The 15,838-nt window shown below is 47.8% G+C and overlaps 1 protein-coding gene across 1 annotated transcript; it reads left to right on the top strand.

Annotated features, from left to right (window-relative positions):
- The first annotated feature begins 3,488 nt into the window (after window positions 1–3,488).
- ZBTB7C (zinc finger and BTB domain containing 7C) lies at window positions 3,489–14,781 on the top strand. The gene is made up of 2 exons (XM_067545641.1): window positions 3,489–4,663; window positions 14,145–14,781. Exons 1-2 carry the CDS (start codon window positions 3,489–3,491, stop codon window positions 14,779–14,781), a joined length of 1,812 nt encoding a protein of 603 aa, XP_067401742.1.
- The last annotated feature ends 1,057 nt before the right edge of the window (window positions 14,782–15,838 follow it).

Here is a 15,838-nt window from a genome sequence, read left to right as displayed (position 1 = left end):
TTAGCTGAACATGGTTAAGCACTTTGTAACGAATTGATTTGTTGCAAACAAGAGACATGGATTAGTCTGGATCATACATACGTCAAGGGATCTCAGACGAGAACCCTTATTCTTCAGATCTAAAACACAAGAATCAGTCACTTGTGCTAACAAAAGCCTCGTTTAGCTACTGGTAGTATTAGGTCCCGTTTTCTCTTTTTGGTCAGTCTCTTAAGAGCAAAACCACACACACACAAGCCAGTGTGTTGCAGCCATCACTTTCAGTCTTTATATCAAGACAGGATATCTTTCTAAAAGAGATGCTCCCGCTCAAACAGAATTTAGGAGACTGATGCAGAAATTACTGTCTGAGGTTCTGTAGCCTGTCATGCAGGAGGTCAGAGTAGAGTATCATAATGGTCTCATCTGGCTTTAAAATCTATTAACCAGTGAAACAAGGTATCTGGATTTTATTTCCAGCTCTGACAAAAAGTTTCCGCATGACCTTGGGCAAGTCTCGCTCACTGTACCTCAGTTTCCCTGTTTGTCAAATGGAGACAATGGCTGCAGTGTTGGGTGGCCCCGTACACTAGTGCTTTTAAAGCCCTTTGGGATGCCTGGCGGGAAGATGTGTTAGCACTGCACAGTAACTAGCTGGTACAGGTGCACTGTTCCCTGCTACATATGTCATCCGTGCTATTCTGCTAACTGCTAAAAGAGCTTTTCCTTTAGTTCAGGTGGCAGGGGCCTGGCCTTTGAGGCAGGGGGAAGTCAGTTCTATCCCCACTGTCACCAAGAGACTTAATTTGACCCCAGCATGGTGACAAGAGTGAAGTGCAACGTGGCTATAGATTTTTGCAGTGAGAGTTATTGCACTCTGCTAACTGACGGTGGTTTCACATGGGCTGCCCATTTTTGTGACGGCTTTTGTTTCACGTAGAAAGAATATAAACAAGAGTTCTGGAGGACGAGGGGGATTTGCCTGCTCCAAAACAGGCCTTGGAGCGCAGGCTGGCTTGTGCTAAAAATGTGACTTAGAGCTGGAAGTAGTCCCGAGGCAGCTGTTTTGTGCTTGGTAGCGATGTCATCTTTTTCCCAAGGCCTTGGCTTGCCTGCTCCCACATAGTAACCACCAAACAATGGCTTCTTGGGCATGGGAGTTGGCAAGGAGGGGAGAGATAACCGCAAGGTCTCCGCTGGTTATTGATCTTCCCTGGGTGGGAGGAGGAAAGCAGCAGGGCATGAGAATTCCCCTCCTCACGGGGAGACACGCTGGGAAGTCTGATCCCTGGGCCCACTTTGATGCTTTCCCATCCCGGAAAAGCAACATTTGGTCAACATTTAGGGCGGCCAGATCCAGCTGTCCTTCCTCAGGCAAGCCTCCCATCGGCCTCAGCGGCAATGGCAGCCATCAGGTTCGATTTGGCCACCGCTGCCCAGGGTTTTGCAGTTCCGGAGCTCTGCAGTTCAAGCCAACATCCTGGTACAGCGAGGAGGAGGAGGCGGCACAGCTGCCTCCCTGATTGCAGAGGGCCCCCCCTCCCCCAGCTAAGCACCTTCAGCCAGCCCCACCCCCTCAGTTGTATGACCCCAGGAGCAGGAGCTGCTGTGCTGAGTTGGAGGAGCAGCCAGCGGAGAGCCTTGTACTCCACGGGGCAGCTGAAGAGGTGGTCGGCCTAGCGGAGAGCTAAGGGGGGAAAACTAATGAGGAAGGGGTGGGGGAGTCATAGAAAGTGGGGAAGGAAGAAGAGAAATCCGGAGGCTGGAGGGAAGTGGGAGAAGAAAAGAGAGGTGTGGGGAACACATTGCAGGAGAAATCCAGAGACACAAGGAGGCGGTTCAGGTTGGGTGGGAAGAGGTGCTTGGAGGAAACCTCCAATTCACCGGCATGAATAGGGCTGTCCAGCAAGAGGGGAATGGGATAGCAGTCCCCCATTCATCCTCCCCTGCCGGTGCTGCTTTGGAAAATTACCCATAGAAAATGATGTGAACTGTCCTGCTAACTATGCAGTGGAAGTATTGCCTGAGTGAGGGCTGCAGGATTGGGGCCTTAGGGGTGAAACTGCATTAACATGCTCTCTTTTTGTGTCTTGGGAGTTCCCAAGGGGTTAATGCAGCCCAAGTGATTCTGACTAATACAGTCCAAGTGATGACTTTTAGAAAACTATTCTGCATGTGACAGTATTAATATAATCCTAGCCCGCTGGAGGAAATGTCTCCTGTTTTCTGGGATGTCACAAGTGGAAGGTCTGTTGGAACCATTTGAAAGAGGAAACATCTGATAGATAACACTCCTAAGAACCCATTAATATCAGGTTTTCGGTTTTGGGTGGAGGCTTTTTATTTCCGAATCCCCATTTGAAGCACCAGCTGCGTAAGAGGGTGATGGAGGCCTTTGAAGGGTAGCAGAGTGGATTTGATAATACTCCTGGAGATACGTGTGAGCGATACAGCCATCACGCCAAAGAGGCAGAGCCTGAAGTGTTAGACCACCCACGCATGCCGCAACTCTGAAGCCAGTTCCTTCCCCGGTTGGTTCTAAACATGCTCTGCTCCCACCAGTTACGTGGCAAACACTCATTTACTAACCATGGCAGCTAACCGTGTCTCACCTTTGCCAGTGGCCAAGGCAGGTGCATGGTTGTCTTCCTATAAGTGGTTGAGGTGCTGGGACCACTTAACTGGGTTTGCTGCTTAGCTGGTCTGGCCAGTCCTCCTCCCTCCCAGCTCTCTGTGCAGTAAGACGTCCCAAACATGCTGCTATTTGCTCTCCATCTGTATGTCCATTGGGCCCTCTAGCCCCTGCCAAGGCAGTATGGGATAGCTGCACGGGCGCAGTGTTGCAGTGCTAATAACACTGCATGTTAGGAAGGAAACTGGTCATGCCATGTCGTTAATTGCACAGCGGCACGCTCTCATTATTATTTATTCAGAGAGTGATGTAAATAGCCACGGTGCCCAGCAAAGCACAGAAGAGCTTAGCCTATAATTCAGGCAACACAAACACAAGCAACAAATTGGGTCTGGGAGGACGTGGGAGACATCTCTGGGGAGAAATTAATGGGAAAGGATTCCTGGAGGAGGGATGTGAAGGAGGAGAGAGCACATACGGGGATAAGAAATGGGAAGCTGTTCCAGGCACAGGGAAAAGCTTGAGAGCAGGCATGAAGCTGAGAATGGAAAGAGGGTGCAAAGGGAGAGAGGGCTGGGAGGAGGAAGTGGCGAGCACAGGGGGCAGTGGAGACAAGCTCATGGAGAGCTTTGAAGAGCTTGTATCTCCCGTAGGAACCGATGCAAGGACGCAATGTGTAGGGAGCGGTGGAAGCAGGAGGCGGTTTTCTCAGCAGCATTTTGGAGAGAGGAGAAGTGAGAACTGGGGAGGCGGGAGAGAAGAAGGGTACAGTGTTTGAGGCAAGAGGTGGCCATGGCAAAGTCAGCTTTACTGATACTCAGAGCTCTGATCTCTAATCCCTTGCTGTCTATTTTGTTCTAGGGCTCTAAATGAGAATATGGCCAATGGCATTGAAGATCTTATTGGGATCCCATTCCCAAACCACAGCAGTGAAGTCCTTTGTGGTTTAAATGAACAGCGGCACGATGGTCTACTCTGCGACGTCATCCTTGTCGTCCAGGACCAGGAGTACAGGACCCACCGATCTGTCCTTGCTGCCTGCAGCAAGTACTTTAAAAAACTCTTCACTACTGGCACTTTAACAGACCAGCCCTATGTTTACGAGATTGACTTTGTCAAGCCTGAAGCACTTTCCGCTATCCTAGAGTTTGCCTACACTTCGACCCTCACCATCACCACCTCAAACATCAAGCACATCCTCAACGCAGCCAAGATGCTGGAGATCCAATGCATTGTCAATGTATGCCTCGAAATCATGGAGCCCGACAGAGAAGCCGAAGAGGAAGATGATAAAGAGGACGAAGATGACGACGAAGAAGATGACGATGATGATGAGGAAGAGGAGGAGGAGGAAGTGGAAGATTTCGTAAATCAGGAGAACCTAACGGATGTCCAAGAAGTAAGCTGTCACCGAAGCCCTTCAAAGTCTGACCTTACCGAAGAAACATACACAGAAGCACCTAGAGACTTTCCAAACCATTACCCAGCCAATAGCTCCGCCGGCCACTTGGGCATGATACGAGACTTTTCCATCGAGTCGTTACTAAGGGAAAATTTGTATCCTAAAGCGAACATTACAGAAAGGAGGCCAGCCCTATCTCCCTTCACACCAGGCTTCTTTCCCCATCTGTGGCATGGAAATTTCAGTTCCTTTTCCCAGCTAGAAGAGCAGCAAGTGGACAATGGCCCTTTGGATCTGGTGATCAAAAAGAGGAAGATTAAGGAGGAGGAGAAGGAGGAGCTCCCCCCAGCTCCTTTCCCTAATGACTTCTTCAAGGACATGTTTGCCGACAGTCCAGGAGGTCACTTCGGGCACATTAAGGCAGAAAACGACTATAGTGCTTATCTCAACTTTCTAAGTGCCACCCACCTGGGCGGAGTGTTTCCTCCATGGCCCCTGGAGGAAGAAAGGAAGATAAAGCCCAAGGCATCTCAGCAGTGTCCGATCTGTAACAAAGTCATCATGGGGGCAGGGAAACTGCCACGGCACATGAGAACCCACACGGGAGAAAAGCCATACATGTGCACTATCTGTGAAGTTCGTTTTACCAGGTGTGCATCGGTTATTACCGCTGGATTTAGCAGTACAGCAGTGATAGGGGGATGACACCCCAATAAAGCACTGATGGATTTATTGAGTCCAGCAATACAGATTGCTGGCCATAAATGCTATTTGTAGAGACCACTTACTACGCATGAGCCATGTGGCAGTTTAGGGGAGTAATAGAAAAGGAGAAAGATCTCAGTGACGCAACTCCAGGGAAACATAGGCATTTAAGCAATGTCTCCTTCGGCTTAAGAGTAAAGTGAATACAAGGAAATAGGGGCCTGATAGAAAGCCCATTGAAATCAATGGAGAGACTGCCATCGATTTCAATGAGTTTTGGATCAGCCCCTAGATTATCCAGATAGCTGCTAACCAGACAAGAGTGTAAATTAAGGTGTGTAACGTTTTCCACCAGGTCATTGCTTACAAATGTGGAATCCACTGTGGGGGCAGTGCAGTAACAGGTGTCTGACTAAGGTGGGTGAATAAACATCAGTGGATGTTGTTTGGTGAAATGTTTTTGGCTATCTAGATAATCCAGGGACTGAGTCAAAACTCATTAAAATCAATGGGAGTCTCTTGATTGACTTAGTAGGATTTGGATCAGGCTCCTATTTTCTTGTAATTCACTGGCAAGGAAAGTCTTGTCTATTCATTGTGTTAGAAAGTGTGTTATCTAGCACCAGGTTAAACATGATTTTGGCCTGTGTGTGGACCGCGACCAGCTACCACATGTCTAAACATGACTGTCCTTGTCCACACTATGGCTGAAATCATGCTAATTATAACATTGTTTGCAGTGTTGTTGTAGCTGTGATGGTCCAAGGATACTAGAGAGACAAGGTGGGTGAGGTAATATCTTTTATTGGACCAACTTCTGTTGGTGGAAGAGACAAACTTTTGAGCTTCACAGACAGATTTCTTCTTCCCAGACCTGAAAGAGAGCTCTTTGTAGCTCAAAAGCTTGTCTCTTTCACCAGCAGAAGTTGGTCCAATAAAAGATATTATCTCACCCACCTTGTCTCTCTAATTATAAGCTGTTCGTTACCAGATTTTCTAACAGGGTGCACGTTCCCAGTGTAGACAAGGATAAAATCAGCAAGCCTGGGTCCAAATTCTCTGCTGATTTTACACCCTTTGCCCCTCCATTGACTTCAGCAGGGCCCTGGGAGGGAATAAAGGAGCAATGGATTAGGCCCATTGTGCTGTAAATTGGCTACAGAGATCTGACGCAGCACCACGCAGCTCTTCTCTGAAAAGCTTGGTAAATTAAATCCGTGAGCAGAGACAAACAGATTCCTGGATCTGTTCTTGCTGAGTATAATTAATATCTAATGAGTAGAACCTTTACCACAATGAAGCTTTCTCACAAGCACATGGTATTTCAGCTTCTCGCTGTGAGGGAGAGAAAGGCCTGTTAGGCTTGGGCGAGCGAGCTGTTTGAAAATAACGTGAACAGTCGGCAGAGCAGACTGCCTGACAATGGGCAGATACCTGGGGTGCGCCAGCACGCTGCCTGCCTTTTCTTCCTTTGTCCCTGCGATGATATTCAAATGCGGTCTATGCAGATGTGGGGATTTGACCTGAAAATATATTTCCGTGCCATGTTACATTAACACAGCTGACACCGCATTCTGATGTGTCACACATTGTGCCGCAGGCCAGCGTAGACAACGTGATCTGGCTAACCCTGGTGTTTAAGGGGAAAGGCCAATAACGTGTGTTAATTAATGACCGCAGCTGATTTGTTCCTATTCTCAGTATGACCCACACCTATTTACATGAATGTCAGTGCTACTGAAAAACACTGAATTGTTAGCACTGGACACATACAGCCTCCATTTAGCCACACAGTAGGAAGCAATAGTGCAAACTTCCCCAACCTGTCCTACACATATCCCTCACCCCTGACTTGTAGGGACTATTTATAGGGAGTAGCTAGATTTTCATGTCCATACCAGTGGTTGGCCAGCCTCTCTGTGGAGCCCACTTTCCACTAATGCCAATTACTACCAGGTGTGGTTGCGCTGCTGCTATGGATAACCGTCCATAGGGAAATTAGCTAAGACCACAGACACACTTCACATGTGCCATCAGATGGCAATGAGAATAATACCTTGCCCTTATATAGCATTTTCCATCCATATTATTTATATTATCATAGCACCTAGGAGCCCCAGTCATGGACCAGGACCCCATTGTACTAGGGCTGTGCAAACCATAGCCCTCAAAGCACTTTACAAAGATTGTCAGTATCATTATCCCCATTTTACAGATGAGGAAACAGAGGTGAAATGGCCTGCCAGAGGTCACCTAGCTGGCCAGTAGCAGACTAGGGCATAGAAGCTAAGGGTTCTGTATCCCAGTATAGTGCTCTGTCCACTAGGCCATGCTGCAGGTTGAACAAACAGCCTACCATTGTCTATCCTGTGTCTTCCAGTCCTCTCCCTATCTATCTGCACCCTGCTATAAGAGTATCAGTGACAACTGAACCTAATTGGTATGCTGAAGCTTGTGGCAGCTGACATGCCATCCAGGGGACTTTTTTCATGGAGAAGATGCAATATTAGAAAAACATTCTGGAGCAGATTCTGATCTGGGATGCACACGTGGTCCCCGTTGACTTCAATGGGAGCTGAGCAGACAGCCGAGACAGAATTTGTCCCTTCAGTGAGCAATTCCCGTAAAATGAGAAATGACACTTAATGGTCTCTCACTTGTTATTAATCATTTATATTGTGGTAGCAATTAGAGGGCTCAGCCAAGTCAGGATCCCCGTGTGCTGCGTGCCGCACATATATCTATATTAGCGCCTTACAAACTCACTTTAATATGGAGAAGTTGTGGGATGAGATTTTTCAAAAGTGCTCAGCATTGATCCGACTTTGCTCTCAGAGAAGACAGTGGGAGTTTTCCCTTTGTCTGTAACAGAAACAGAGTTAGGCCAATGCATGGTGCTTTGCACCGACTCCAGTTGGAGCAGAATTAGGCCAGTGCTGAGTGCTTTTGCAAATCTCACCTGTCCAGATTTTAATTTTGGCAGCAAGGGCCTGATTCTGAATACCCTCTGGGTGCACAACTCCCACTGAACTCATGACTTGGACCCTTAGGGTTTTCTTATGTCGTGCTGTGCACAATAGTACAAACTAGTTAAGAAGATATTAAATCTGGAGATGGTCAAAACAGAGGCGGGTTTGGTTTTGTAAAACCACCGCCAGGGATGGTTCTGATCCAGGTCCCGGTATCCAAACTTCAGAGTTCAAAGGAGACTGGATGAATGGTTCTGATTTTGTACCACTGCAGTATAAGAGTTCTGTATTACAGATTCTGCTTCCTACATCAGATATGTTATATTGCTTGACTTCTAAATTCACATCCAAGAAGCAGAAATTAAATAAATGGGTAGCAAAGAAAGTCAAGCAAAACTAAAGGTCTAATCCTGGAGTTATGCAGGTCTGTAACTTTACTGCCATTGACGGCTATTCACGTGAGTAAAGTTCACATGCCTAAGTGTTTGCAGGATCTGCCCCTAAGATCATACCAGCTAGTCGCACAACACTAAAGGCTAATAAAGTGGGTGTTTAAAAACCATGAGATTTTTGTAATGAGTTTGAAATAGCTTTAAGTAATGCAGGTTTTTTTGGTCTGTTACAAAGACGGCGAGGTGTGTTTTCAGTGTAATAAGGGTTTAATGTTGATCAGCTGCGATTACTTTTTAAACCCCAAGTAGGGTGGCTGTGATGCCACCTGTGGCATGCTGTGATTTCTGAACAAACATCTGCCACCTGTTGCTGCAGAGCTCTGGGAACACTACAGAATTCAGTGAATCCCCTCCAGCTAAAGAATAGGTTAAGGTCCCAATTCTGCCGCTGGATCTGCGAACCCTTGTTCTCGTGTAAAATCTGATTGCAAGAAACAGCTAATTTAATAGGATGTTAATTTTTTTTTTTTTAAATGAAGATCACTTAGATTTGAGTCTGGTTTTTGAAGGGATGGAGGATTAGAGAAAACTGCAAATGTGTTAGCTGTTCTGTTTGGGGTGTGGGTGTAGCCGTTTTGGTCCCACCCAACCCAAGGAGAGAGTCTTCAAACCAGAAAGATTCACGTTTTTTATTTGTTGTTTTTACTGGTGATGTGGTAGCAAGCAAGGTCCTATGGCCCTACTATGTGAGGTGCTGTATATACACAGATAGACACCCCAAGGCCCCAAAGATTTTATCATTTAAGGCCTCAATTCTTCAAAGACTTGTGCTTAACTTTACACACCGAGCGCTCCCATTGACTTCAAGGGGGGCTATTCAAAGTCAACAAATTAGCTAAATCTGTGCAGGACTGGGGCCTCTTTTGAAACAGGGTGCATCCAATGAGTGTGACAAACCGAAGAGGGAGAGGATGGATAAGAAAGGTAAGATCTGGTGGTTCCAAAAGTTACCTTTGTGCATCTCTTAATCATCTGAAAGTGCTTTAAAAAGAAAAAAAACTGATAATTTTTATTAAAAAATGGAACAAAACAAGCCAATAAAGCTCTCCTACTGTATAACACACGGGCTTCTATTAACTGCTGTCCAGAGAGCTGCTCTGTAGTTCACGTTGTAGAAGCCTGTACTAAAGGACCCAGACCGTATCTTGCTGACAGTTGTTCATAATGATCTGAATCAGTTGTGCCTGTATCTATATTATATGCTCCTGGCACCCAAAGTTTCTGTCAAGAAAAGGGATCCTGGTAGGTTAATAATTATATTATTATATAATTATATATATATATATATATATTTTTTTTTAATTATATTGTAGGACACCTATTATTAAGGTTGCCTGGCACTTCCCATTACAGGACCCCATTTTGAGTTGTTTATAACTTTGCAAAACTGTAACCACTTGAGGTGAAATTTTCCACGGTGGGTGTCTGTCTCAGGCTGAAACGATATCCCTGCCAGTTACTGCTATCAATTACTCTGTTAGCTCAGCCGACCTTAATTCTGGCATTTCCTAACTTTATGAGTGCTTGACTTTGTAGCTTTAACAGTGTTCTTTTAATGTAGGTTTGTGTGTGCCTATATAGTTATCATTTAAATCTTAGTCACATTACAAATATTTTAGACAAATAAAACAAATAATTTCAGAAATCAGATTTTCTTTTGCTACCATGCAGTTTATTTACGTCCTGAATTTCTCTCCACTTGGACAATTTGAATAGGGTAGGGAGTTTCACTTGTTGGGTTCTCGAGACATGCTGCGATGTTGGGGTTTGCAAACACTGCAGGAGAATGTTTATTCGTTTTTAAAATCCTCGGTTGGATTTTAAAAAAATCATAAAAACATTTCTACTGGTCTTAGACTTTTCCAAACAAATATTTTTTACAAATAAATGTCATTTGGCTGTTAAATCCAACAGGTGCTTTTAAAAATCGTCTCTGAAATCTAAATTTGGAGCTGCACAATATCCCTGTAATTCAGATACTGTATTTTGTGTAAGCATCTGGAATATTACTGTAAACAACTAACTAGTGCAAAACGTACATATCCCTATTCTGCAACGATCTCAAAATTGTAAGGAGTTGAAGAATCTTACTTAAAATGCAAGCTCGTGAGACACCTCGTGGTCATTGGAAGTAAAACAGGACGGGAAGATTTAGCCGAAAATTATATTTTACCAAAATGCACTAATCAGCAATGCCAACCTCACTGAGTGTAGTTGTAGCTGTTTTGGTCCCAGGATATTAGAGAGACAAGGTGGCTGAGGTAATATCTTGTATTGGACCCATTTCTGTTAGTGGTCTGAAAGCTGGTCTCTCTCACCAACAGAAGTGGGTCCAATAACAGATATTACGTCACCCACCTTGCCTCTCTAACGGTATCAAGGTCATCCTGTTTCCTAGTGCATGGTAACCTCTGGTTTGGCTGACAGGAAATTATTGGAATATTTTGGTTTTGTTTTATTCAGATGAAAACCATTTGTTTTGAACTCGTAGGGACCAGATGCAGAATCTGAAAGTAAAAGGAGGTGATTGTGCGGCTTTTAGCGGCACATGACGTAACGAGAACACAGTCGGTGCCGAGTATGCTTTGGAACAGCAAGGGAAAGGCAGAACTTCATAGACAGAGTTGGTGCTGATGGGGCAGAATCAAGCCCCTCACCTGTTGCACGTGCAGCGCTAGAGAGCCCGGGGGGAGGGGATTGAACCTGGCACTGGGATTTTAAAGCATGAGCTTCTGCTCCTTGAAAGAAAAGACCCTGTTAGCTGAGAGGGACAGGCACTGCACCATTAAAAAGATGCATGTGCTCTGCTGGAAGCTTGGCCAGCCCTGCTAGCCAGAGTGGAGGAGCTGGGAGCCATTGCTCCCTCCCCGTCTCCCTCCCCCTTCAGTCTGACTTTTGCCTACAGAGGCACCAGGAAGGAGCAGTCCCTGCCCCCATGGGAGCCCACCCCCTGCAGAGCCACCCCTAATCTGCCCTGCTGGTGAGCAATGCGGCACCCTCCCTTCTCAGAGCTCTTAGCCAGCCCAGGAAGAGGAAGACCAGGAGCAGGATTTGAACTTGGGGCACATACATAGCAATAGGCAGAAAACAATCACCAGCACTAGGCAGGGAGTGTCCGTCCCTTCTAAAGGGCCTGGAGGTGTTCGTTGTTCCGCAGGACTGGGCCCAGACCGTGAGCCGCGTTGGCGCTACCTTGCATCTCTGGCCGGGGGGTGGACGCTCTCGATCGTGCAGTGGTTGGCGTAGAGCAGCGGGAGCAGTATGGATAAATCTGCCTCCTTTGTAGCTAGAGACAGCCTCAGCCCCCAGGGCAGCAAATCTGCCTCCGTTCACCAGCACGAAATTCCCTGGAGAAAGGGAGTTCGGAAATTGTTCCCAGCTAAAGTTCGAGTGCTTGAATTCCTTGGGCCAGATATCGACATGGGTGCACAGGCGGGGGGCGACCCATGGAAATTCTGACTTCCCCCCATTGTATCACCTGCGCCAGGCCCGGCACAATTTCAGTCCGGGAGCTCCGGGGACTTCCCTCGTCCTTCTGCCCTGAAGGGGGCAGGGAGGAGCCAGGGCCATGGCACCGGTCCATGGAGCAGGCCAGCTGCCCTGGAAGAAACAGGCCGCAGCCTCCCCTCCTTGAGCCTGTCCCTGTGGTGGTGTGACTCTGTACTGCCTCCTGCTGGGGCCAGAAGCTAAAAACCATGTGGGTCTTGCGTGTTAGCGTGCAGACGGCTATGTGCATGCCATTAGGTGGAGCTGGAAGCAGCTGGGCTGAAGGGGCCGGGGTTAAAAGCACTTCCCGTTTCGCCAAATAAAAGCGAGCAGGGTCAGCCTGTTTGTTAGGATGGATCTTAGGGCGCGTCTACACAGGAAAGCTACGCCAGCATAAACTAAGGTGTTCATAGACATTGGTCTAGTTATGCCACTACGCTGCTCCCCCCACTTTCCCCGCCGTTACGTGGGCATTCATCTTCCAGTATAACAGCACCCACCCGGGGAGTTGTACCAGTAGAACTCTAGCAGTTAACTAGATGGATATAATTATGTGGGCATAACTGGAAACACCTCCCATGCAGCTACGCCATAGGGAAGCGTGTCCCACCATTCCCTGATAGCGCCGTGCGCAGTGCTATCGATCTCCATTTGAGCGAGAGGCCGTCAGCTCAGGGATCTTACAGGGCAGCCTCATCTGTGGTGATGCTGCCACTGGGACTTAGATCCTAAGTCGTTCAGTGCCTGGGACGCCGTCACAGCCTCTGCAGTGCATGCCGGCCATGTCACTCGGTGCTGTAACGCAGGGGCACTCACTGGGGTGTAAAGATTTCATGTTAAATAGCTCTGCTCTCTCCGTTTGCCCCTCCCGTGCAGACATGCATGGACAGCTGCGCCTCTTCTGTCCCCTGCCCTTCCCCGGGGGCCGGACTATGTCTGCAGGACCCATGTGGCCATGGGATGTGTCCTTCTGATGCTGCTCAATAGCGGTTATTTGCGGGGGGAGGGAGAACTGGGCAGGGTTTACCAGCCCTCCAGGCGAGGCGGTCAGATCTGCTCTGATGTATGACGGCTCCACCCTCTGCCTTCCCAAGGACACCTCACCAGAATGGCTGCCTTGGGGGGCGTGGGCATACGCCTTACATCTACACGCTATCCTGCCGACAGCCTGAGTAAATGGGGTTCGCGTGAGGAAACAGTGCAGGACTCGGGGCAGAACAGAATCCAGTCCCCTGGCAGGGCATGAGGCAGCTGCAGCGCCCCTCCATGGCTGCTGTTCCAACTCCTGGACTGCACAAGATGTCACCTACCCAGAACATGGGGGGTGTGGCCACTAGTTCTGGCTAAGCATCGACCCAATGGCCGTGCCTCTGCTCCCCCAAAGGATCTCTCCACGGTGGCCTGTGCAGAGCTGGCAGAGGTTCAGATCCACAAGACGCAGGTCGTGGCGACCCTGAGTGCCTGCTTCACAGCTACATAACCTGCCCGTTGGAGCCACGGCCCTTCTCCCCTTTAGGGGCCTTCCGTAGATAGGTGAAAGTCCACCTTTACGGAGTAGACCTTGTTGCCATGTGTTTTCCCAGAAAGCTTTGCAGCTCGTCTCACCAATAAACCCGCTTTAGTCACTAAACTGCTTTGGAAAGTTGTTGTTATTATTGAATATTTGTGTTAGGATCAGCTTTGGGTGGTAGGTGCTGTCCAAGGCAGGGCCGGTAACTACCTCTGTGAGTAGCTTCCAAGCGAAGATGAGCAACATACAATGGCTGGTGGGAGGCAGTCCAGCGGCAAGGTCTTTGATATACATAGGCACATTTGCTAATTTAGTTGGTTTCGTTTTGTGATCACTCTTCACCCACTGTCCCCCTCTGGCCATTAAACGCTGGCTGATTTCTTGGGCCCATCATTGTAGAAATGGGTCTTATTCAATTTGTTTCCTCCTTTGGCATTTCATGTAAACGTTTTGACTTTCAAGTAACCCAGAGGACTTGCATATATCACAACATTGCGGATGCTGAGTTGGAGCCGAATGGTCTCCAGCCTGGAAAGTGAGGGTGTGTGGTGGAAACACCAGCTCATGTTTTCTGTAGCAAGTGGACGGGTGGTTATGGAATAATTTGGATTAGTTCTAGGGAGGGATGAATTTTAACCTACTGCTCCAGGTACTTATGTGACTCTTCGTCACTTCAGTATCTTAGGCCCAGATCCTCAAAGGTATATAGGTGCCTCACACTCATTGAAATCAAGCATGAGTGTGCCCATTTTACAGATGGGGAAATGAGGTACAAAGAGATTAAGTGACTTGCTCACAATCAAGAGGAAGATGATGGCAGAGCTAGGATTTGAGTGCCAATCTCATACCATAACCACAAGACCATCCTTCTTCCTCCCTGGCACTGGCCTTTTAAACATTATGTATAGTTTAAAAAAACTAAAGGCTAAATTTCGGTCTTAAAGCAACAGCACCCCTTTAAGTATCTGTGCTCAAGTGAAAATAGGTGACTGTGACTTTTGTTTTGTAGGCAGGACAAGCTAAAAATCCACATGCGGAAACACACAGGAGAAAGGCCATACCTCTGCATACACTGCAATGCCAAATTCGTGCACAACTATGACCTGAAGAACCACATGCGCATTCACACAGGTGTCCGGCCCTACCAGTGTGAATTCTGCTACAAGAGCTTCACCCGCTCTGACCACCTCCACCGCCACATCAAGCGGCAGAGCTGTCGGATATCCAGGCCCAGGAGGGGCCGCAAACCCGCCTCCTGGAGGGCGGCCAGCTTGCTGTTTGCACAGAATGGCCAGGCAGATGAGAAAGGCTTCATGATGCCTCCGACGCTGGAGGAGATGAGCAACCATCTCGGCACCACGGCCATGTGCCTTCCAGGCCCCAGCCACAAGCACTTCATGAGCGGGGCCAAGAACGCTCTAAACCTGCAGGAGCTAGAGAGCCAGTTTGAAGAAACCCAAATGAAGCTGTTTGGGAGGACGCACCTGGACATGGAAAGGAACGGGGGCATCTTTGCCTTTGCCCTGGGCCATAACGAGAACATCTCGGCACGGCCATACTTCCCTCTCCCTGACCCTTGGAGCACAGGATTCAATGGGCTGCCCGGACTAAACCACGTGGCCCCAATTTCTGAGGCTAGCAACTAAACCAGTCCTACCCATGCGACGGGTGTGGTACGTTCCGTACCCTTCATAAAGAGTGACCGACTCCCTCTGATCCTCACTCCAAAGAAAAGATCAGTGGCCCATGTGAATCCAGACTGTGCCGTAGGACGGTAGGCAGAGCAGACAATGGACGTTCTTCTGAGTGAGGTGCTGCTGTTGGTATAATTCTGTGATTGATGCTTATACTGGGAAATGTGGGTTGAGTTTAACAGGGACTCTGCCAGCACAGTCTGCGGGGGAATGTCCGTTTGGACCATCTGCAGGGCAGTTGGCGTGAGAACTGATGAGCTTGTCTCCTCCCAACAGTAGAGCCTCCCCGTAGTTCTTGGAATCCACTTTTGAGAGGGTGGGAAGGGTCAAGCTTCAGGACGCAGAATGCTTCTGAAAACATCATTTACCTGAGTTTGGAGGCCAAGACAGCACTTCGGAAGGAGATTTCCATTGCTCTCCGTCCGTGATACCAGATGGCCAGCTGGACCCACTGAAGATGGCAAACCTTTTTTTTTCTTTTGCCGCCACTTCTAAATTCCTTGTTGCTTTTGGGCATAAGGGTTGTATTTTTTTTAACCCCATAATCCAATGACAAAAACAGTCTGAAAGGGCCTCCGACATGGGCCAGGTTCTTAGCAAATGCACGCAGCTCTGTGCAGCTATGCTGCTTTATTGCAGCTGAGGATCTGGCCTAGGGTCTTTGTCAATTACTAGCAAAAATGTCACGTGCCAGAATCCCTTGATGGAATTCTGAGCATACAAAGACCCTGCTGTACGGGATCACCTGGGGAAAGGATTTGGATATTGCTCAGGGGATCCTAATTGAAAATAATTACCCTAAAGAATCCCCAAAACAAGACTGTCACTGAGTGCTAGTAGAAATCAGACTTCTTCAGCATTTGCCAGCTCAGAAATATAGGGCTTATCACATTAAATGCGAGATACTCCTCCAAAAGAAGGCTTTGAGAGCAATGTGCTCCTGGTTTCCCCTTTTAAACAGTGGTGGGAACTTCATATTAGCAATCCACTGATGTGATCTGCAGTTAGT

The sequence above is a fragment of the Emydura macquarii genome, unplaced genomic scaffold (genome assembly GCF_026122565.2).
Source record: "Emydura macquarii macquarii isolate MOO-44397 ecotype Brisbane River unplaced genomic scaffold, CSIRO-AGI_Emac_v2 contig_1045, whole genome shotgun sequence".
Lineage (NCBI taxonomy): Eukaryota > Metazoa > Chordata > Testudines > Chelidae > Emydura > Emydura macquarii.
Note: the sequence above shows the minus strand (reverse complement) of the source record. Positions and strands in the feature narration are given on the sequence as shown.

Excerpts from the sequence above, each read along its gene's own strand:
- ZBTB7C (XM_067545641.1), top strand. The coding sequence starts at position 3,489 with ATGGCCAATGGCATTGAAGATCTTATTGGGATCCCATTCCCAAACCAC. Across the intron at positions 4,664-14,144 it reads TGTGAAGTTCGTTTTACCAG|GCAGGACAAGCTAAAAATCC; the intron begins GTGTGCATCGGT and ends TTTGTTTTGTAG.